The sequence below is a fragment of the Mizuhopecten yessoensis genome, unplaced genomic scaffold, assembly GCF_002113885.1.
Source record: "Mizuhopecten yessoensis strain PY_sf001 unplaced genomic scaffold, ASM211388v2 scaffold10529, whole genome shotgun sequence".
Taxonomy (NCBI): Eukaryota; Metazoa; Mollusca; class Bivalvia; order Pectinida; family Pectinidae; genus Mizuhopecten; species Mizuhopecten yessoensis.
This window is the reverse complement of record NW_018408592.1, coordinates 361,584-386,039: the sequence shown is the minus strand read 5'-3', so window position 1 is coordinate 386,039 and position 24,456 is coordinate 361,584. Positions and strand designations below refer to the sequence as shown.

The following is a 24,456-nucleotide window of genomic DNA, read 5'->3' as shown; positions in this document are numbered from 1 at the left end:
TTATAACTCCAGTAAAAGCTGTCTTCTGGTCAAGTTAGTTGTCTCAGACAGACGTTATAACTCCAGTAAAAGCTGTCTTCTGGTCAAGTTAGTTGTCTCAGACAGACGTTATAACTCCAGTAAAAGCTCTGTTCTGGTCAAGTTAATTAACATAGACAGATGCTATAACTCCAGTAAAAGCTGTCTTCTGGTCAAGTTAATTAACATAGACAGACGCTTTAACTCCAGTAAAAGCTGTCTTCTGGTCAAGTTAATTAACATAGACAGACGCTATAACTCCAATAAGACTGTTGTCACTGACTGGGTATCTGTGTATGTTCTATCAGTTTTCTTCAGTTTAAAGGGAAATTCAAGTAAACTCTAGTTGAAATTTGTGTTAAATAATAATTGCATGTACAGTGTATAAATAATATCCTACACATAAATTTCAAGATTATAGTCATATAGTGCTGCACCTAAATGACCAGGAGAAAAATCAATACAACCTTTATTTAATAGGATTCCTTTGAAATTCAGTAAAATTTGAATTCCTAGTTTTAACAGTAACAGTAGGATCACCAATGGTTTCTGGACCAGTACATTTAGCTGATGTTGCTCATTATTTCAGGAAAAGAAGGGCACCAATGGAACGGTGGTGGCGGCCATTGTTTTGATGGTCATCCTTATCGTGGTTCTTATGTCTATCTACTTCGGATACAAACTCTGGATGATTCGAAAACAGTAAGTATTGTCCTATAAAAATTCTTGATTGTTCGTAAACAAGGGACACAAACTCTGGATCAGTTGTAAACAGAAAGTATTGTGGGTTGGTTGGGTGGTGCAGCGGAAAGTGCACTCGCATTACACCAAGTCGGCCAGGGTTTGATTCCTCACATGGACATGAAAAGGTATGGCGTCACCAGGTGGGCCATCTACGGTAACTCATGTTTTCTTCCACATGAAGACCCCTGCACACTAACATCAGGGCCAACAAGAGTGATTGATATAAGTTGATATAACTTGTTTCATAATTTCTATAAAATAAAGGGTATTTATTGTCCTATACATTTAAATATAAAGAGTGGAACATTGTTAATCATGATGCTTTGATATTTAGTGCAAATAATAGCCTCACTTGTCTGACATGTTATTGGAATATTGGCTTAGTAAAAGAAACGAGGAAATTTAGCAAGTTCATATTTGCCGCTCCAATTTTATTAAGGACATACTTGTTGAAAGGAGAAACAAACCTATGCAGTATGTTAGTAGTTATCTTATTTTAGTACTTTTTGCATTTAAAATATGACGCTTAAATATGTTGTGCTTATTAAAGTTTTAGCATGTTGTTTTCTATTACACTATACATTTTTTGGGTGCCAATTTGTCAATGCATCTACCGCTAAATGTAAGAATTTGATAATGCACTTCAATTCAAGTATGCTTCAACAAGTATGTATACAGTAAATGTATTTAATATCAAGTTGTTTGTTTCATTGGAATGTCTGTTGTGTGTTTACAGCCGTGTGGTATACCGTTACTCCCTGCTGAACCAGTCTGAGGCAGGAGATTATGACAACGAGTTTGAAAATGCCCTATCTCCCAAGTCTGTTGTCTACCAAGACTCTTCCGATGATGAGGTACAGATTCAACACATATAACATCGTTGATTGCGTTGCCTTTAACTTCTTTTGGTTGGAACTCCAAAAAACACAAGTCTGGTCAGTCATTGATTTCATAGGAGAAACAGGAGAAATATTAGAAATTTAATTAAATCTTTGCATACAGTAGTGATAGATCGAGGATATTTACTAGTCGTACATAAAGGATATTTACTAGTCGTACATAAAGGATATTTACTTGTCTTACATAGAGGATCTTTACTTGTCTTACATAGGGGATCTTTACATGTCTTACATAGAGGATCTTTACTTGTCTTACATAGGGGATCTTTACTTGTCTTACATAGAGGATCTTAACTTGTCATACATAGAGGATCTTTACTTGTCTTACATAGAGGATCTTAACTTGTATTACATAGAGGATCTTTACTTGTCTTACATAGGGGATCTTTACATGTCTTACATAGGGGATCTTTACTTGTCTTTCATAGAGGATCTTTACTTGTCTTACATAGAGGATCTTAACTTGTCATACATAGAGGATCTTTACTTGTCTTACATAGAGGATCTTAACTTGTCATACATAGAGGATCTTTACTTGTCTTACATAGAGGATCTTAACTTGTCATACATAGAGGATCTTTACTTGTCTTACATAGAGGATCTTAACTTGTATTACATAGAGGATCTTTACTTGTCTTACATAGGGGATCTTTACATGTCTTACATAGGGGATCTTTACTTGTCTTTCATAGAGGATCTTTACTTGTCTTACATAGAGGATCTTAACTTGTATTACATAGAGGATCTTTACTTGTCTTACATAGGGGATCTTTACATGTCTTACATAGAGGATCTTTACTTGTCTTACATAGGGGATCTTTGCTTGTCTTACATAGAGGATCTTTACTTGTCTTACATAGGGGATCTTTACATGTCTTACATAGGGGATCTTTACTTGTCTTACATAGAGGATCTTAACTTGTATTACATAGAGGATCTTTACTTGTCTTACATAGGGGATCTTTACTTGTCTTACATAGAGGATCTTAACTTGTATTACATAGAGGATCTTTACTTGTCTTACATAGGGGATCTTTACATGTCTTACATAGGGGATCTTTACTTGTCTTACATAGAGGATCTTAACTTGTATTACATAGAGGATCTTTACTTGTCTTACATAGGGGATCTTTACTTGTCTTACATAGAGGATCTTTACTTGTTTTACATATGGGATCTTTACTTGTCTTACATAGGGGATCTTTGAAACCTTTTTGAATTAAATTTACTGTGTCTAGGGAAAAGTCAGCCTGTTTAGTTCATTGAAGTAAAAAGTGTGGAAATTGATATATTGGAAACCATAAATGATTCAAAAAGACTAATATAAATGACAAGATTTTACACATGGTTGAAATTCTAGATTTTCATTATTTAAACTATGCTATGAGATACAATCATGAATCATTGGTAATAACAATTTCCATTAATCTTCTGTTAAACATTTCCTTTTATTCAGATTTTGTGTTTATAGTTCTTGTGCTTGATGGAAAGTAGGGACAATCAAATCATATGATGAATTGAAAATGTTCTTTTTTAAAAGGAGTTGAATTCCCCAGCAGTGAAGAAAGATGTTACCAAGAAAAAGTCACATAGTGGTTCCTCTAACTCCAAAACCGGGAACGGCCATGTATTCAAATCTTACCATGACGACTCAGATGTAGTAAGTAGACGGCTCATAGAACTTTATTAGTTTAGTATAGAGAAGCTTTTTGTAGCGAAGTCTATGGTTTCTATGTTTTATTGATAATGGAATTTTCTCATTTATAGTTACCTAAGTTAAATTGTATTGTACATTCAAATGTATTTATTCACCGATTTAATTTGAAATCATGTCTAAACTGAAAACAGTACAATAAGTGTGAAGCAGTACTTATTTTCTTGTGAACTGTATAAGTGGAAATTTTCAAGATCTGGAATTGCTCACAGTTTTTGAGTCAAAGTAAATTAGGGCAAAAATATCAAACTGTAAACATGTGAAGATCTGTAGGTTTCGGAACCATTGTAAACACAAAAATTTCCGAACAACAATCAGTTTAAAGAGTTACAACACAAACACTTCAACACATGTAAATTTCCACTTTTAAAGTATGTCAATTACAGAATCACAAGAGAGAGAAAATGTTATGCAAAGTTGTAATTAAGAACTTATGATCTTTAATGTTTCCCATGGATATGATCTTTAATGTTTCCCATGGATATGATCTTTAATGAGTCCCATGGATATGATCTTTAATGAGTCCCATGGATATGATCTTTAATGAGTCCCATGGATATGATCTTTAATGAGTCCCATGGATATTTGATTATTTTAACTCTGGATATTCTTTTAGTTCTATATAACACATGTATAAACATTTATGTGGTAGACAACACTGCTTTGACTAAACATTGATAACATTTGCCTTGTAGGACATGATTGACTGAAGAAGGACTGTGATAGACTTCGCTATTTCCAAGAGGAGCTACATTCCAGTAATCATGTGATAGGCGGGGGCGGTAACCGGAAATGAGTTTCGGACAGTTGCGTCCATTACCACTGTACCCAAACCGACCATTTTATTGTCAAATCTTCATCTCATTAAAGCTTATTTGCTAAAGGTCGAAGCACATATCTCATTACAAGCTTTTTATCAGGTACATCTTCAGGAACAGTTCTTTGTCTCATTGGTGTTGTGTAAAACAATACTCACCCAGTCACAGATCAGGTTGGAAGGTCACTGCATAATATATAATTTTGAATGGAGGAGTTTTAGAAAAGCAGGTTTTATTATTTCGTACCGAAAATATCTATGTAAAAGAACAGAATTCCAATAGCAAGGCTGTGAACTGATATTCAAACTGGGCAATCATTTATTTTTATTCAAGAAATGTCTTGTATGTGGTAATGCTATTGCAGTCTTACTGTACCCTATTGTTATCACTGACAAACCCATGTTTGTCATTAAGACCACACCTTAGTTAGCAGATTTTATCTGAAGTTGTGAAGGTCTTATATGTAAACAAACTGCGGTCAGTATAAATATCAGAAGTACAGTGCTCCTTTGAGGCTCTTTCTAGGGACAGGCCCCTCTGGGGTTAACACAGGTAAGGCACACTATTTCAGTTCTCTGTTAAAAGGGTACAGTGGTTGTGGACGGGAAGTGTTGTTCTTCAGAACAAACCAGCTATCTGTGATCCACAGACTGTTTCATTTCTGTTTAATATTTTGTTGTGGGTTTGTAAATTCATGTTTTGTTTGAACTGTTTACAGTCCAATTTGACCTTTGTAACCACAGAATTATATGTAGCTGTATACCATTTCTTATGTTTTACCAAATATGTACAAATATGTGCTATATGAAGTTGGCCATAATAATCCAGGGACTGCCTCCCACAACTAAAATGTGTTTCTTACTGATCAAGCCCATACTAAAATCTAGAAAACCATTTTGTGCTTATATAATGGCAGGAGCCTGAAAATATTGGACAGAATAATGGTTTCTAAATTTTGATACATGATACTTAAACAGTCATTGATAGATGTAATCAATGGTTGTTTAGGTGACACCAGCTTAAATGGTAAAACGATTAATTCCTTTACTAAACATTCTTGAAATGACTTTTGTGCCATTCAAATCCTGGACAACATGACATAACATGTGATTTTATGCAGTTTCCTTTTATTTGTGACCTTGACCTCATAGTGGTCTAGCCACGGCTGCTTTAGTTGTGTGAGACCTGAATACAACTTGTGAGTTAAATTCTCAAGGATTAAGATACATGTATGTTCATTTTGACACATAATCGCTTTACTTCCATGTTGTACAAGGGACATATATATGTCCCATTATTTGATCAACTTTTGTGTGTGTTGTTGTTGTTTTCTGTTTAATGTGTCTTGTTTCTGATTTTGATCTCATGCCTTTCTAGTTTCAATCTTACATTGCCTCAGCTCTGGATGTAGGCTGATGCCATGTGTTGTTGGGTATATCTCCTGGTGTCATCAAACTATCAGTCCTCAGTCCATGGTTCTTCTACAGGAAAAGATTAAAGAAGTATGCTTAACCCCAGGCCTTTGGCTTTCTTATATGCTTATCGTTTTGCTTTTGAGAAAACATACACATACATGTAAAATGTTAAGTCCTATCTGTTTAAATATTATATACTGTATAAATAGTATATACTGTATAAATATTATATACTGTATAAATATTATATACTGTTTAAATATTATATACTGTATAAATATTATATACTGTATAAATATTATATACTGTTTAAATATTATATACTGTATAAATAGTATATACTGTATAAATATTATATACTGTTTAAATATTATTTACTGTATAAATATTATACTGTTTAAATATTATATACTGTATAAATATTATATACTGTTTAAATATTATATACTGTATAAATATTATATACTGTATGTCAACTAAATATATATCAACTTCCATTGCATCAACCTCACATCCTTAAATGACAGCTGTTAAACAAAATCAATTTAAAACCGTTTCCTCCTCATAATCTAATTTTGAGGATGCAGTCATGGAGTACCCACATGTTTGCAGTATGAAACAGTCTGATAATGATTAAACAGACACAGATTTAGTGTATTTAATAATCTTTCCTCTTAATTAGTCAGTTGTTTATTTGCTCAAAGTTTTGTACCAATTTTTTTTTTATCAAAATGGTTTGCATGGCTTTTTATTTTCTATACGACAGTGAAGCTGTTCAGGTTCACAGGCAACACTGGAACTTTATTGATGGGTAGTATTGTTGGAAAAAGTGCTCGAATATTTCTGAACAATAAGTTAGTTTAAAGAAAAGTGTGCAAAGAGTATATCCTTGTGAGTGGGTTTGAGCTGCTTTAGTTCTTTTGCTATACCTTATCTTTTTGTGTGTTATCTATATATATCTTGACCTATTTATTTTAAACCATTATTTATACTGTGTACATGTGCTCACAAAGATTTTGTTTCTGTCCTTATTTACCTCTAAATCACATGTTGGACACCGACCCAATCCGACTGTACAATATAAATAAGCCTGGCGGTATGATTATATTTTTACTTTTAGAGGGGACTTTGGTTTGAGTTTTTGTATTTGTTGCAATAAAATTGTCATATGTACATATCATTGTTGTTTAACCCTAACAAGACTGAATGAAATGCATTTAATTATGATTTCTGTGTTAACGAGTTGTGTGGAAGTGGGAGCTGGTATTCCTGTTTTGTTATACCTTTAGCTAATTTACCCCTACATATTTAAAATGGACCTGCCCAGTCTTTGATTTGGTAAGGTTCAAATGTGGCTTTAGGGGTGAATGGGTTAACTACTGTTCATTACTTAGCGCACTGATGAAATCATTTTGTACATTTTCAATGAAACAAATGTTGTCGTTGCACAAACCCAATAAGTATGCCATACCAATGACTGTTATTTGTGAGTTAGACTGGAAGGTATTTAGTGACTGTTTTGTAGTATATTGACCCTAATCATGAACAATTTGTGATGATCCCGTCATTGGTATAACAGGTGTTAGCTAGTTTCCCTTTGGTAAAGTTAACTGGTGTTGGTAGTGATACATAGCTTAAGGATCCCAGTACCACTGCAAAAAATTGTAACTATGTGTTGGAAACAGACTTTTCCGGCCTGACCACACCTTGGATAAATCATTTCTGAAAAGAAAACTATACCTTGAGGGACTTTAATGAAAAATAATAAGGAGGAAATACACAAAATATATTCTGAGTGTAAAAATTCAGAGGGGGTTAGATTAGACAGAGATTCGAACCCTTGACTTTCAGATTGATTTACTAAAGCTCTAACTGATTGAGCTACCGAGGCAACGGAAGTGTTGTGGTCCAACTATGCTACAGTTAAACAGTTATATCCAAATGGAAGATAAGGGGAGGTTATTGTGTATACAAAAAAACACAGTGCAGTGGGACAGGGATCCTTAATTAATATTGCAAAAATGTACACCGTGAATTCAATGAAAATGACTGACATACAGTAAATGTGATGTATTTCAGTACATATGTAGTACATATTAAAATATTAAGCCTAGACTCTTGTTAAACAAGCAAGCTTTTCCTGCATATAGAGTTCATGTTGTTTTATAAGGACAGGGGCCCCTGTGCTGATCACAGGAAATTTAATGTGTGTTACAAGTCATGTGGTTTGATATTGTTTTTTTTTTTTACTGCGTGTCAACAATTCCAGTTGTTTCGGGCCTCTTACTGGTCCTTACAGCTATGTATATAATGTAACAATATTTAAGGTGTGGTCAGTAGTGTATAAGGATAGGTTGTGCTGGGCAGAGAAATCCATCTGTGTTTATCTGTGTTGCCATGATTTTATATTTTTGTCTCCAGATGTACGTAGTCACATCTTCATCGACAAAATGTTTATGGCTTCTAGAATATATACCAAAAACGTACTGAAGAATCCTTAGAATTTAAATATTTAATATATAAAGAGACCTTATTAAAAATATGTCTTTCAAGATGAGGCAGGAGAAGAAATGTATTTTTAGGACTTACAGTGGCACCCAGTATGCTTTTTTGAGATACATGTATAGGACTTTCAGTGGGACCCAGTATGCTATTTTGAGATACATGTATTTCACTGTTTAACACTAGCAGATGATTAAAGTTTCTGATGATAGATACATACCGTAGTGGTGATGGTATTAACACTGTTTATGTATTGAATGATGATACCGTTCAAAACACCAACTGTGCACCGTAGTTTTCAAATAATTATTAAATAATTAGAATTAACTATTAATCAGAACGGTATATTTGTCCCTAAGGAATGGTGTTCCTGATATACCATTTATGTTACCAGTAAGACTGTTTTCCTGTACTTTTATAAGACATTTTAAATGAATGAAAGTTGTAACACTTCCTTCGTGATGTAATAATGAAGTCATGTGATGTTTTGCAGTGAGAGATGGGGTGTCGTGCTCTGAGGGAAGATTGGAATTTACAAAAACAAAATATTTATGGATGAATTATTTGTAACTTCAGTGTCAGCTTACATTAAATTGGTTTTGAAAGCATTAAATATGTCTTCCTGAAGAATGATAAAGTAGATATAATATACCAGCATGTATTGTATTTTTTTCCTTGAATCCTTTTGTTTATGTCAAACCTCAGATGTTGTACTGTGTTTGGCTGTAAATCCTCTGTAAGGTCAATGTGTGCATTCTACATTTTAAATTTTGTCCGATACAGTGGTATTTATCAACCCTGAACCACATTGTTTATCTTCTTTTTGACAGACTTATAAAGTAAATGCTGTCTATCCAAACTGATGAAGATATAATAAAATCAAGTGAAAACTAATGCAAATAAAAATTAAAAAATACTTTAAGGGTGTATGTGTATGCAACCTTACAGTGAAAAGTCACATTTACCTCCCTTTCAGAAGATTTCAATGCTAAATTATCTGTTATACATCGCACCTTGTATCCGATTTGTTAATTGATGACAAATTTGAAAGTGAGCATCGATACTGCTGAAATAATTTTGAATCTTTGCAAGGGAGAAAACAAAAAGCACATCATCATGCAATATACAAGGTAAACATTATTTCGTAATTGATAAGAAGTATATGATCATAAAACAGGTATTCACCACCAAGTCTTGTTATAATTTGTAATGGGTGTTTCTTGGTGCATTTTTTTTTTTTTTGTTAAATATTTTAGTAAAAATAGAATATTTCTGTGATACACCTGTTATCTGTATGTACACGTGCACAATATAATCTTTTTCTCTAACAAACTCTCCCATTTCCAGTTTAGTTCAATGGTCCTTATAATCACATGTACTTGCCGTAGTATTTAAGGAAGAGAAGAAATCTCAACAGTGTTTCCATAGGTGTGGCATGTGATGGTCCCATTTTAGCAATGTTTACTGTAGAAGACGTTTCATAAACAGTTTTATATCATAAATTACCCTAACTCTTCTTGCTGATGGTAATGAGTGGGATTTTGCTGTACTGGGTTTTAATCATATGCTTTATAAATCATTTGTATTTTACAACTCTTGTTTAACACCTTAGAAATTTTGGAAACCAAAGGAATTATTTTCGCCTTTAACCTAAATTATGCATTTAACTTTAATGGAATAACCTTTCTTTGAAAAGCATAAGGTGTTATGATAAGAATTTTGGCATTTTTTTTGTTCTGCTAAATTATCATAAGAGTTAGTGAGTTGAAAAAAAAATATCTTTGGTAACTAAAGTTCAATAGATTTTATATAAATTAATACCAATGCAGACAACACTTGTCGAATTCACTGGCTATAGGGTGAGATGAAAGTATGCAATAAATATGTTACTTATTTTGTGTTATTGTTTCTCTATTTAGCCCAGCATCATCAGATCAGATGGTGGGCTTTTCAAATCACCTTTCGTCCATGGTCCAGCATCCCTCATTTAGTCAGTCAATACTGTTAGTATTAAATAGTGTATTGTACTATACTCTGAGGAGTGCTATTAGTGACATACTCTAATGTAAGTCGTACGATTGACATTGGTTTGGCGGTTATATAGGTATGCCACCGCTGACGACCTACCGAGTGGAAATTGCAATACTTGACTTCTGCAAGGCCTTTGACACAGTTCACCATGACAGACTGCTTCACAAGCTGGAGTTATATATGGGATCAGAGGACCTCTACATCAATGGCTAAAAACCTTCCTAACTCGCAGAAAGATGCGGGTAGCCATAGGAGGAGAACTTCAGGAGTCCCACAAGGAATAGTACTAGGACCCCTACTTTTCCCTAGGGGGGGGTTAATGCCAAAAAAATGTTTCATTCTTTGTATTAAGAAGAAAAAGCAGAACACGTACCAGCTTATTATACAGTTAAAGTATGGGGTTGAGGGATATAGCAAGTTTCTGGTGTCCCGAGACCAGGTCTATTTCCCGAGGTAAAGCCGTGGGAAATGGGCATGGTCAAGGGACACCAGAAACTAGCTATAACCCTCAACCCCATACTTTAACCGTATTATTATACCGATACACACTGGAGAGATGGTTTTAACTAGAAAATATTTGTAAACCATAATAAGCTGTATAGCTTCACGCCCCAACTACCCTTTTGATGGCAATGGAGCCAAATGCTTCCGAGTTCGGTAGCAAGTTCCGCCCACCTCGCGCTTGCTTCCAAGTTCGGTAACAAGCTCCGCCCACCTCGTGCTTGCTTCCGAGTTCGGTAACAAGCTCCGCCCACCTCTCGCCTGATTGGCTCGGCGGAAACACTCGAGTGTAGGTGTGCTTTAGTTCCCAGACTAACACACAGGACTAAAACACAGTCAGGCAAAAGTGGGGATATATTCGATTTAACCAATTACTTTTATATAGAGTAAATAAAGTAGAGGTATAATAAATAAAATTAATAGACACGACTTAGATCACCTACAGACAAATCCATACCTAGGATTACAATTACAGTGGCGTAGCATATATGTATGCTTGTATGCTCGAGCATACACTAAAATTTTCAAAAAAAAAGATAACATATATATATATATATTTTTTATGAGTAATAACACGGACTTAGATAATCTAATTCTGTGGTAATAAGGATCGTCCGCAACAATCAAAAAAAGGGAAAGAAATACAAAAATTTATAATCGGACATAAATGAGTTCCAAGAACACGGGAGGTTACGTTTGGGGCTAAGTAGAATTCATTTCCAGCTGTGAAAGCATACTATCCGAAAAATGTTTGCTACGCCACTGGTTGTGTCATTGGCATGTATCTGAGGACATGTCCATTCTTTATAATCATAATATATGACTACTCAAGAACATCCATCGTCCTGTTAATAATGACGATGAAACTTCCAGTTGATAAATGCAGTTAGTAGATAAATGGGTTTTGATGTTAATGTAAGTGGATCAATGGGTTTTGATGTAAATGTTAGTGGATCAATGGGCTTTGATGTAAATATTAGTGGATCAGTGGGTTTTGATGTTAATGTAAGTGGATAAATGGGTTTTGATGTTAATGTAAGTGGAACAATGGGTTTTGATGTTAATGTTAGTGGGTCAATGGGTTTTGATGTAAATGTTAGTGGGTCAATGGGTTTTGATGTTAATATTAGTGGATCAATGGGTTTAGATGTAAATGTTAGTGGATCAATAGGTTTTGATGTAAATATTAGTGGATCAGTGGGTTTTGATGTTAATGTAAGTGGATAAATGGGTTTTGATGTTAATGTTAGTGGGTCAATGGGTTTTGATGTAAATATTAGTAGATCAATGGGTTTTGATGTAAATGTTAGTGGATCAATGGGTTTTGATGTAAATATTAGTGGATCAGTGGGTTTTGATGTTAATGTTAGTGTATCAATGGGTTTTGATGTAAATGTTAGTGGATCAATGGATTTTGATGTTAATGTTAGTGTATCAATGGGTTTTGATGTAAATATTAGTGGATCAATGGATTTTGATTTAATGTTAGTGGATCTATGGGTTTAAATGTTAATGTAAATGGATCAATGCGTTTTGATGTAAATGTTTGTGGATCAATTGGGTTTGATGTAAATGTTAGTGGATCAATGGGTTTTGATGTAAATGTTAGTGTATCAATGGGTTTAGATATAAATGTTAGTGGATCAATGGATTTTGATTTAATGTTAGTGGATCAATGGGTTTAAATGTTAATGTAAGTGGATCAATGGGTTTTGATGTTAATGTTAGTGCATCAATCGGTTTTGATGTAAATGTTAGTGGATCAATGGGTTTAGATATAAATGTTAGTGGATCAATGGGTTTTGATGTTAATGTTGGTGGATCAATCGGTTTTGATGTAAATGTTAGTGGATTAGTGATATTTGATGTTAATGTTAGTGGATCAATGGGTTTTGATGTAAATGTTAGTGGATCAATGGGTTTTGATGTTAATATTAGTGGATCAATGGGTTTAGATGTTAATATTAGTGGATCAATGGGTTTTGATGTAAATGCTAGTGGATTAGTGGTCTTTGATGTTAATGTTTGTGGATCAATAGGTTTTGATGTAAATGTTAGTGGATCAATGGGTTTTGATGTAAATGTTTGTGGATCAATGTGAAAGCATACACTCCGAAAAATGTTTACTACGCCTCTGAATTATCAGGGGATATGAAATGGAAAGAACATATAGCTGGCATTACAAAAAAAAGGCCAGTTCTGCCCTAGGCTTCCTACGACCACGGACTAATCTAATTCCGCCCTAGGCTTCCTACGACCACGGACTAATCTTATGCCGTCCTAAGCTTCCTACGACCACGGACTAATCTAATGCTGACCTAGGCTTCCTACGACCACGGACTAATCTAATTCCGTCCTAGGCTTCCCACGACCACGGACTAATCTTATGCCGTCCTAAGCTTCCTATGACCTCGGACTAATCTAATTCCGTCCTAAGCTTCCTATGACCTCGGACTAATCTAATTCCGTCCTAGGCTTCCCACGACCACGGACTAATCTTATGCCGTCCTAAGCTTCCTATGACCTCGGACTAATCTAATTCCGTCCTAGGCTTCCCACGACCACGGACTAATCTTATGCCGTCCTAAGCTTCCTATGACCACGGACTAATCTAATTCCACCCTAGGCTTCCTACGACCCCAGGCTTAGGTAATCTAATTTCGCTCTAGGCTTCCTACGACCCCAGGCTTAGGTAATCTAATTTCGCTCTAGGCTTCCTACGACCACGGACCTAGGTAATCTAATGCCGTCCTAGGCTTCCTACAACCACGGACTAATCTAATGCCGACCTAAGCTTCCTACGACCACGGACTAATCTAATGCTGACCTAGGCTTCCTACGACAACAGGCTTAGGTAATCTGATTCCGCCCTTGGCTTCCACGGACCTAGGTAATCTAATTCCGCCCTGGGCTTCCTACGACCACGGACTTAGGTAATCTAATTTCGCCCTAGGCTTCCTACGACCACGGACTTAGGTAATCTAATTCCGCCCTAGGCTTCCTACGACCACAGACTTAGGTAATCTAATTCCGCCCTAGGCTTCCTACGACCACGGACTTAGGTAATCTAAGGCCGTCCTACGACGTAATCTACAACACTGTTCCAGATCATGTAGAAAGACAGAAAGCATGCATTGTCAGACCCATCATGGAATACGGAACCATAATCTGGAACCCATATATAAAGACAAACATTAATAAATTGGAAAGTATTCAACGGCGAGTGGCGCGTTTTATCCAGAGGGACTACAGAACAAGGGAAGAGGGATTTATGTAAAACTACTTGAAGAGCTACAACTTCCATCACTAGCATCGAGACGAAAATAACAGAGATTAACATTCTATCATAAAATCGTGGAGGAGCAAATTCCACCAATGCCTAGCAGATACTAAATTCCAGGACTGCGAGACATCAAGGCCAATTCCAAATTAAATCAGGAACAAAAAACAGAACAGTCATAATACCCAACAGCAACACGGAACAATACAGAAACTCATTCTTTGTACGAACAGGTACAGATTGGAACCACTGCCTGAACGACATCACAGTCGGGGTGCAAGGAATAGAGGCATTTAAAGCATCAATCCCTACCAAATGGAATAGTTTAACCTCTCCGCATTAAAGCCATTTAGATGTATAGATAGATAGATTGATTTGGGTCTTTGCCTCAGTTTAAATAACTTTTTTGGGTAGGTATTATATCATACTCACTCTAAAAAGTCATGAAGAGTGTATTATCACACGAATACCATATTTAGACTGATATGACAGTGTCAGTGATGCCGTCAAAGGATCAGAAAAATGACGTCAAGGACTTCAAGATTATAGTATTACATAACAATGACAACAGATATATAGAGCTAAAATGGCGATATTTTAGAATTCATTAATGCAGAGACAGATAAAGCCATAGTGTATACGTCTCTGATAAATGACATGGAAAGTGTGCGTAATATTCTCAAAAATCCTTTGACCATACATTCAGAAACGTATACATTTTATAAATCTTTTAGTTAGCAGATTTCTATCTAATCGTCTTTCTAGTATGAAATTTTGTAGTTTAAAATGTGTTTTTCTTTTATGTAGCTGATTGTCAAATGATTTAAAACCTTAATTCGTCAGAAGTGAAATCGAGAATAAAATCTGTGTACCTTTGTATTTTGGCGGGTTCTACATTCAGTTCAGCATACAGTGTATATTTACCATTAATTTGTTATTATTTAAGTTAAATGTACAGAACATTTGATTTGTCACAAAAACAACTACTCTAATTTTAAAGGGAGGGCCAATGCCATTGTCTAGGTGTTTATTTTAATTCACAAGCAGTTTGCGTACGATAGGCCTATATTATTTTGTAGATTGCAACCATAGGAACTGGCACCTGTCGTAGTTATCTCCCTTCTCTGTCCTTCACCTTGGGTTAGCCTCGGTTTGGAGAACTCTACTTCCATCACCATGTTCTCCCGGACAGCTCAGGTTTTCGTTCCACAATGGTTTGTTTATGTGTTTTACTTTATTTTATTACATCTAGTTAAGTGATAAGTGTTTCCGAATCCATCTGTCGCATGCACATATCGCCAACTCACGCTTATACTCGCTGTCAGAGTTACCGGCAACATGACCTCTAACAACTCGATTTGGAGGGGGGTTCACCTTTCCAATATTCGTATGGTTACACATAATAAAGTTTGATTGATGATTGTCCTGAGCGTACCTGTAGACTATTAATTAAAAGATGCAGTGTTTCAGGTTAAAGGATTGTTGTAAAAACGGTAGGAGCCCTAACATTTGACACTATATCACTGCATCATGGATATTCCCATTAGCTAGAGGAAATCGCATTCCTTCGATTAAATGGGTGTTAAAAATTGTGTCTTTCATACGTAGGGATATGAAACATATATATTTTACACACTGTTGTTATCAAATATTGCAGACCAGCAGTCGTTTCCCCGACTTATTAAATTAATAATTCCTTGATGATCTGGTCGGCACAACCAAATGGGACAAACAGCAGCTGTGAAAAGATGAATCTGCAATCACACAGTTGCATATTTCTCTACATGAAATATACCTAACACCAATGTAGAAAGTTATCAATAAGTTTAGTTGATATATTTGAATAATAATTATTGTATTACCAGGTCTTGGAAAACCACTAACTTGCGTATAATATGCCAACTTGCCTATTATACGCCGATAGGGTATGGATTTGTTACTAAAAAATAGCCAAAATAACTTTAATCTTAACTTTTTCAAATTGTTTGTCCAAGTCGCATTTATTCAGTCATGAAACATAATACTAATGCAAAAATAAACTTTATTTGCATGTGGGAAAGTACAAAAAATAGATGCAATACTTCCGGTAAAGTTACATCAAGTTTCTAAGTAGCCAACGCTTTCAGTAAACATCTTTTAGCAAAATATTATTTACCTTGTCGTACATTAATGCGATTTTTAATAATATCTTGCAAAAGTTACTGTTAAAGCGATCTGGGTTATTTTTAGTAACAAATTCATACTCCAACTGGCGTATAATAGAATTCAGGTCGTTTAGGTACCCGGTCGTTTCGGTACTTCTGAAAGTCGTTTTGGTATTTCTGAAAGTCGTTTCGGTTCTTCTGAAAGTCATTTCGGTATTTCTGAAAGTCGTTTCGGTTCTTCTGAAAGTCATTTCGGTACTTCTGAAAGTCGTTTCGGTACTTATGGAAATCGTTTTGGTACTTATGGGAAACACATTTTGGTACCAAGTTATAGTCAACGTCACCACTTTTTGCGTGCTGTATACCTTCAAGGGAAGTAACTCTTAAGTGTGGAGTCAAACTTATGCTATAATACACATGTTTGTATCAGTTTGTTATTTTAATTTGCTCATGTTTCCAATATCTTTCTTTAATAGATTTTCTGAAGTGGTCTTTGCTTGTTTTTTACATTTAATAACATGTTTAATTCATATTTCAACAAAATAAATAGCTAAGTATAGCGGGACATATATATAACATGTTTAATTAATAATTTCTAAGTATAGCAGGACATATATATAACATGTTTAATTAATAATAATAATAGTACCGAAACAACTTAAATATAGGTACCGAAACGACTTACATAAAGTACCGAAACATCTTCTTTTTGAAGTACCGAAACTACCAAGTACCGAAACAACTGAACCCCGTATAATAGGCGAGTTTGCGTATTATACGCAAGTTGGTGGTTTTCCCTAACCTGATTAGTGTATAAATTTAAAAAATAAGATTTAAGGGCAAACAGATTTAGTGCGAAACAACCCATTACCTCAGGGACCATGTTACTCCAACAGTGTTAGAAGTTCACACGGCAAGATACTTTTGACAGGTCGCAATTGGCAAAATCATATCTGTAAGAAAAAAGGCTGACCAGCGGCCTTTTATGTTATAGAAGTAGGACCATGTTAAAATACTTTTACATACAAAAGCTTTTAGTTGACAATTGACATTAAGCAATTTCAGAAGACAATTATTTATTGACAAGAAGAGAAGATACTATCATTTGCAAACTATATACTATATCATTCAACTGTGAGATGCTTTCTTTTTTAGCACGCAAGTGCGTGGAATGGCGACATTGAAGGAAAGTAAGTACATTTCTTTTTTTCAAAATATGTGTTACAAACATATATAACATTAGAGAAAGATACAATGGTCAGAGCATAAGCAATGTTTTTTTAAGAACCCTTTTTTTCTCTCCGATTTGACTGGGTGTTATACATTTCTTGTGATAGGGGGCATATGTACAAACGATAAACACTGATAATCTGACACCTGTTAAATACTGGTGTTTGGTTCTTGTCTGTGTGTCAGACTAGTGAGTAGTCCGGCGATATCCCGAAAGACGTTTTGAAAATTTCATCATTTTCCATTCAAAGTTACCAACCTTTCACTCCCAACGAAAATGGATTGCTACTGATACACATTTACAGTAACACCAGACGTATATATGCAGTAAACTTGTATCTTGTGAAAACAACATATTACAATATTATACCATTTTTGCTAAAATTTGTGCCCAGGGCATCCGTCCCAGTGTCTGGCACCTTGACACCTGGTGAAGTCGGTACTTGGACACTGTCTTGGCACTTATATTTTCGGCACTTGGTTACCTTGGCACTTTTATTTTAGGAACTTGGTTACCTTGACACTTTTTGAAGACAAGTCGGTACTTAATCATTTCCAGAATCCAGTTCTAATGTTTTTAAAAGTTGTTGAATCTGATATCCCTGAATCTTTAGTTGGTATTTAGTGTTATCGTAATTTGTGATAATATGTTCAAAGGGGAATAACGTGTTGAAACTGGTATGTCATTTGTGGAATCCGACCACCATCATATTTCCTGTAGTAATTATATAAGCGGATGAAAATTAATCACATAACCAGGGTATTGGTAAGACACTTACTTTTTTGGCTTGGTCGTCGACAGGACAAGTTGAATAAATTATTTACTAGTCCTTCATCAATGTAACTAGTCCAAGATTGCCTGATAAGGAAACATCACGAACTACTGCACAGAACATCAAAAGTTATCGACTGGAGGGGACTTAATATGTGGTGAAGTTTGAGGAAAATTTTGACAATTATCATGCAATATATCTTATTTTGAACGGTTTTCTAAATTTTCAAAGGGAATGTTTTTATTTTATAATCATATTTTTCACAAGTCTAAAGGACCAGTTAGGTTAGGTGAGTCACTAGTCCTTGCTTAAATCTACTAGTCCAGGACTAGCGGACTAGTTTTGGTGTTGATCCCTGCATCACAATAATTCATCAACAATATTTAAAGAAACTATACTTCATTGACTTATTGCAAACCCTTGTTAGATTTTTTTGTCTGGAAGGCCTGACTGTACACATATTTACACAACACTTAACTATAAGTTATAATTTATTGTTTGTCACAGAGGCATGGAAGCATTATAACTACTAAGCTTGTTTTTATTTCATTTTGAAATTATAATCAGAAAAACGGGCCATAAAGATAGCATATTAACAATGAATAATGGCCCGTAAAGATGTTACATATAATTATAATCATTAAATAAAGTTTTCTAAGGATATCGTGACGTATATTTATATAACATGGACATTAAATAAAATTTTCCAAGTTTATCGTGATGTATATAACATGAATATTACCGAAAAAATACTGATAAGTGCTGAGGTGTCCCAGTGAAAATGCTGAGGTGTCCCAGTGAAAATGCTGAGGTGACCCGAAAAAGTGCTGAGGTGTCGCAGTGAAAATGCTGAGGCGACCCGAAAAAGTGCTGAGGTGTCCCAGTGAAAATGCTGCGGTGACCCGAAAAAGTGCTGAGGTGTCCCAGTGAAAATGCTGAGGTGACCCAGTAAAAATGCTGAGGTGACCCGAAAAAGTGCTGAGGTGTCTTGAACTGTAAGTGCCGAACTCTCCAAGTGTCGAGATGACCTGTTACCGTCTGACTGACCCTCCAGAATATTCCTGTAGTGTGGTAGTGGTGCTTTCTAAATGGATAAGTTTACGCGGATATGTACATAAATGAAACACTGAAGGTACTATAACCACATTAAATCCTTTATAAGAATTGCATTTCATTTTCAGTTCGATTACGTTTGAAGTCGATCACGAACATCCAGAAGATCACAAAGTCTATGAAGATGGTGTCAGCTGCTAAGTTTGCAAAAGCAGAAAGAGAACTTAAACCAGCCAGGGTGTATGGACACGGAGCAAAAAGTTAGTACATTGGTATTGAACATTTAGGAAAATTAAATTTGCTTAAAAACAAATGAGTACCTGTTCTGTAAACATCACTGATTCATCTTAAAATATTGTACCGGTACTTGGAAAAAAAGCATATGAATTTAGGATGGTAAAAATTGCTTTAAAAGGAAGAATGATCAAATTTTCCAGGGTTTTGTGTTTGTATTACACTTGTTACTTTTACTGAACGTTCAAATACATAATGAAACCCTATTTTCAACAAGTAGAAATGAAAATGTTTTGTTCAATTTTTCTAGCTTTCTATGAACATGCTGAAGTAACAGTTCCAGAAGGTGGTAACGCTCAGGTCTTCTTGGCCTTGACATCAGACAGAGGACTGTGTGGTGCTTGTCACTCAAGCATTGCTAAGACCATCAGGACAAAAATGGGTGATGCAAGTGTTGCTAAAGATGCCAAGCTTGTGCTGGTGGGAGATAAGGCTAAGGCCATTCTTCATAAGTAGGTGTACCTTATAATCTTAAGTATGCTGTAGAGATTCTCAAGACAAAAGTTTTATTTTTTTCATGATATATTCGCTATATTTGTTTCGTCCCAGAACCTAATTGCCAATCTAAATACTAAGTTAACTGTATAATTTTTTTTTTCTCTACTGTAGTGAAATATACTGGAGAAAATTTGATTGATTATAAAGCAATAATGGAAGAAGTTATTTATAAAATAGAACATAGATATGTGTAAGAATTCTCTTGAAGTAATTTACAAGTTTTCTTTTATGATAGATAAAAACCGATAAAATATCCTGATTTTAACATTGAAAGGCAACTTTTTTTGTGTATATATAAGTGTGGAGTCAATACATTTAATACATTGAAAAATGCTATCAAATATAACTGGGGATGTTAGTATTGAAAGGCAACTTTTTTTGTATATATAACTGTGGAGTTAATACATGAAAATGTCATTAAATATATGCTCCAAGAAGCTAGTAACTGAAAATATCATAAAAGATAACTGGGGAGTTTATACTTGAAAATACTACCTATTATAACCCTCAGGAGTTAATACCTGAAAATACTACCTATTATAACCCTCAGGATTTAATACCTGAAAATACTACCTATTATAACCCTCAGGAGTTAATACCTGAAAATGTTATCAAATATAACTGGGGATGTTAGTATCTAAAATGTTATCAAATGTAACTGGGGATGTTAGTATCTAAAATGTTATCAAATATAAATGGGGATGTTAGTATCTAAAAATGTTTTCAAATATAACTGGGGTGTTAATACCTGAAAACGTTATCAAATATAACTGGGGATGTTAGTATCTAAAATGTTAACAAATATAACTGGGGATGTTAGTATCTAAAATGTTATCAAATATACCTGGGGATGTTAGTATCTAAAATGTTATCAAATATAACTGGGGATGTTAGTATCTAAAAATGTTGTCAAATATACCTGGGGATGTTAGTATCTAAAAATGCTATCAAATATAACTGGGGATGTTTGGTAATCTCTGTCCTGGATCTGTACCACATATTGATTTATGAAATAAAAAATGTTTATCATTGATTCTGGAACTGAATATTGGATGAATATTGTTAACTGTTGGATTGCATGATTGAAAAAATCGACAAAAAGCAGTATAACTCCTTGACATCGTCAGCTACTTTTTTAACAGCAATCTGCAATGAAAAAAAAAAAATTGTTCTTTCAAAAGTAATAGTTTCCAAGTAAATTCTATTAAGTATACTTTATATAAGGATTTCAACATTATGATTATTGTATGGCAATTTATACACTTACTTTTACAGGCCTTTTGCTAACAACATGTTGCTGTCATTTAATGATATTGGAAAGACACCACCCGTTTTTAAAGATGCTGCTACAGTAGCTCAATCCATCCTGGACTCCGGATTCAAATTTGATGTAGCCAATATGTATTACAACACTTTCAAGTAAGACTTAATCTTTTCCTCAATATTCGCACACCATATCATCTTACACGGCCAAGTAGAGACACTGTGAAACATATAAACAATTTATCACATAATCGGCCTGTTATCCAGTGAATTCGCCCGTGTAATATTTTTACATATGTCACTAGTGTAATATACCCTGGAGCGTTTTTCATTGGCTGTGCCAGTCAGAAATCGATAGTGGCGTCATAATATGGACAATGACGTGACGTCATGAATTGTGAATGGCGCAACAAAATGGCTGTTTCCGTTTGATTAAGCCCTGTACATTTTGGCTTTAAAACCTGTCAAAATGTAAGTTTTCCGAATTATGTGATAAAAACTATCTTAAATTTGTTTTCATTTCATATGAGCTTTTATGAAATTCGTCTCGCAGACTCCTAAGACTTGTTTCATCAAATCTCATATGAAATGAAAACTCATTTAAGATCCTATATATATTGAATGTAATGCAATAATTACACACATCACCAGTACAATCTTAAACCTAAGGTCAATTTATCGAAGTATTCTATATAATTATAATTAAGAAAGATTAAGTGACCTTTCATGGTAACAGGTGTAAACTGTGGAGGTCCCCAAGACCTGAAAAAGTGATATTTGTCCTGTACCTTGCTGGGATAATAAAACTGTTGTTCAAATATATGACTGTGACAAACTTTGAAAGCCCCTGAAGTTAAATCTTGGGGCATTTCAGGTTAACTTGCCTGCTATCAAATTTGTTAAAGATAAATTAGTTCTTGACCCACTTTATAGTCATGAATGTGAGATGTGTTTATGAACAACATTGAATAACAGGCAAGCGAAACAGGCCCATTGGTCCTCTAGTTCTCTGCAGATCTATTCACTCTTTTATCTGTTGAAGATTTTGTATTTTGCTGGTTTTGTATTTCAGAACGGTTGTTTCCTACAAGACATCAGAGCTACCATTATTTACAGCCGATACAGTAGCTAATGCGAAAAACATCTCCTTGTATGACAGTCTGGATCAGACAACCCTGGCCTGTTACAACGAGTTTTCCATGGCTAATTTAATCTATTACGGATTGAAGGAATCTGCCTGTAGTGAACAGAGCTCCAGGATGACGGCCATGGACGCTGCCAGCAAAAACGCAGGTGTGTATGAATGTTGTGATACGGTGTCATTGGAAGATGTTTGAGGGGAGCTTCAGGATTCCCAACCCTACCTGTCTGGTCTTTCACTTTGTAAATCATATTTTGTGTAAAATATCAAATGTCTCTTAAAAACCCTAAAACCCATTAGAATTCCTTGCTCAGAAGGTTGAGTTAAAACATAACGGGTCTTTGAAAAGTACTGATAAATCAATGGTTGGAGAAGTAGAGTCCAAAATTCTAACTAAAATGAATTACTTAGTTCGCCTGAGTTAAAACTCCAGAGAGCTTAAGGTAAAGGGTAGCAACAATTTAAACTTTATAATTACCATAGTCGCTATTGTAAAATATTACTTCAAGTCCTTTTCGGAAGAAGTATTCAATAATAAACATAACTTGACGGGGAAAGTTACTTTAAAATTCCTTTTGGTTACTTAACCCTTTCACCACTGCAGACCATATGGACTCGTCCAGATCAAAGCATGGTAGAGTCCACTAAAGTTGCATAGGGGTGAAAGGGTTAATCTTTTTATAATAGTAGATTACTCCATGTCAAAATAACCAAAGTGGAAATCTTCCTCATGGTAATAACTGAAGCAGTGGGACCCTCTACCTTAAGGATAACTCATTTGTAGTTTAATATGTATGTATGTGGTATATGAGTATTACAACAGAGAATTCATTATCCTAATGTACACACTTATAATAATGAGGGTGAAATATTCCCGCATAAAGATTGTTCTTATCCCATATCTCAAAATGTTATATTAATTATCGATCAAGTTAAATTTCTAGTTTATTTCAAAACTTTGTTTTTAAATAATAAAAGAATACCTATAAATCTGGAGAGCAGTGTCTTGTGTCTTGTTGCCATAACCCATTATGTGTATTGTTACGAAAGTCGTTTGATGCTATCCCATTCATGATGTAAGATGACAGAATCTTGCCAGATTTATCATGCACCCTTGTCTTAAATTGAAAACCTATGTCATGCAGCTCCTAGGTTTGGAGTAATATTATTTCTGATATATCCACAAAATCTTTCAGGTTAGTCAAAATGTGAATAAATCTGGTTAGTCAAAGTGTGAATAAATCTGGTTGGCATGATTGCTAATTTCATTGAACTTATATCCCCCAGTTTGTTGTGAAGTCCATCTGTAATTGTTACCTCTATTTTTCTGTGCAGGTGAAATGATCGATAAACTGACCCTGACCTTCAACAGAACTAGACAGGCTGTCATCACCAGGGAACTCATTGAAATCATCTCGGGTGCCGCTGCTCTTTAACGACAGTAAACCAGTACCAACGTATCTTCAATGATTTTAATTGTGTTTAGTCTACCACTTCGAAGTAGTGTGATAATTTCTGTGCAAATGGAGGATCAGCAGCAGAGAAACTACTAGAAAGTTAACACATTCAACTAGTGCTGGAATTTTGTCTATAAACATTTATTTAAATGTGTGATGTGTTGACAGGAAAAAAGAGCAAAAGTTTATTTGTGGAAAAACCTTATGAAGTAAAGTTGAGAGTATATTTACTTGTGTTACATTGTTCTTCAGGTAACTATCTTGTCTTAACCCACTGACAATGATAAAACCCAACAACTCAAACTAACAATTTATGTTCTAATCGATAACAGCACCTTAAAAACCCTGACCCTAACCATATGAAGAAGCGTCTAGATAAGGAAGTGGATAAGTCCTATATAAAGCTTCGGGTTATAAGTGACTTTGACCAAGTGCTTTGGGTAAAATTCCCCATACGAGTTTGACCCATAGAAGCTGAAATTATTATGGAAATAAAAAACCTGCACAAAAGACAAGCGTAAATCAAGGATCATCCTGGATGTACATCAATACAATATTTTCTGATTTTTATGTCAACATTTTGGTTTCTGTAAGATAAATTGCTTAAATATCATTCAATTTTGATGAAACTGCATGTACAAAGGCTGAGTCGAAGTTTGAAGTTGAGCAAAACCTATGCTT

At 34.8% G+C, this 24,456-nt stretch overlaps 2 protein-coding genes across 3 annotated transcripts in view; both read left to right on the top strand.

Annotated features, from left to right (window-relative positions):
• The window catches only part of LOC110460963 (sortilin-like), a 36,286-nt gene extending 30,637 nt beyond the window's left edge, over positions 1-5,649 (top strand). For both annotated transcript variants that reach the window (XM_021514206.1, XM_021514205.1), the window contains 4 exons: positions 608-720; positions 1,499-1,616; positions 3,202-3,321; positions 4,071-5,649. In XM_021514206.1, the coding sequence (XP_021369881.1) occupies positions 608-720; positions 1,499-1,616; positions 3,202-3,321; positions 4,071-4,085 (366 nt within the window). In that variant the 3' untranslated portion in view covers positions 4,086-5,649. The remainder of the gene's footprint in view (positions 1-607; positions 721-1,498; positions 1,617-3,201; positions 3,322-4,070) is intronic.
• A 9,394-nt stretch (positions 5,650-15,043) lies between these two features.
• Positions 15,044-24,005, top strand: LOC110460979 (ATP synthase subunit gamma, mitochondrial-like). The gene is made up of 7 exons (XM_021514233.1): positions 15,044-15,136; positions 17,222-17,256; positions 19,251-19,382; positions 19,667-19,868; positions 21,190-21,333; positions 22,250-22,470; positions 23,654-24,005. The coding sequence occupies exons 1-7, from the start codon at positions 15,099-15,101 to the stop codon at positions 23,752-23,754; spliced, it is 873 nt and encodes a 290-aa protein (XP_021369908.1). The 5' UTR covers positions 15,044-15,098; the 3' UTR covers positions 23,755-24,005.
• The last annotated feature ends 451 nt before the right edge of the window (positions 24,006-24,456 follow it).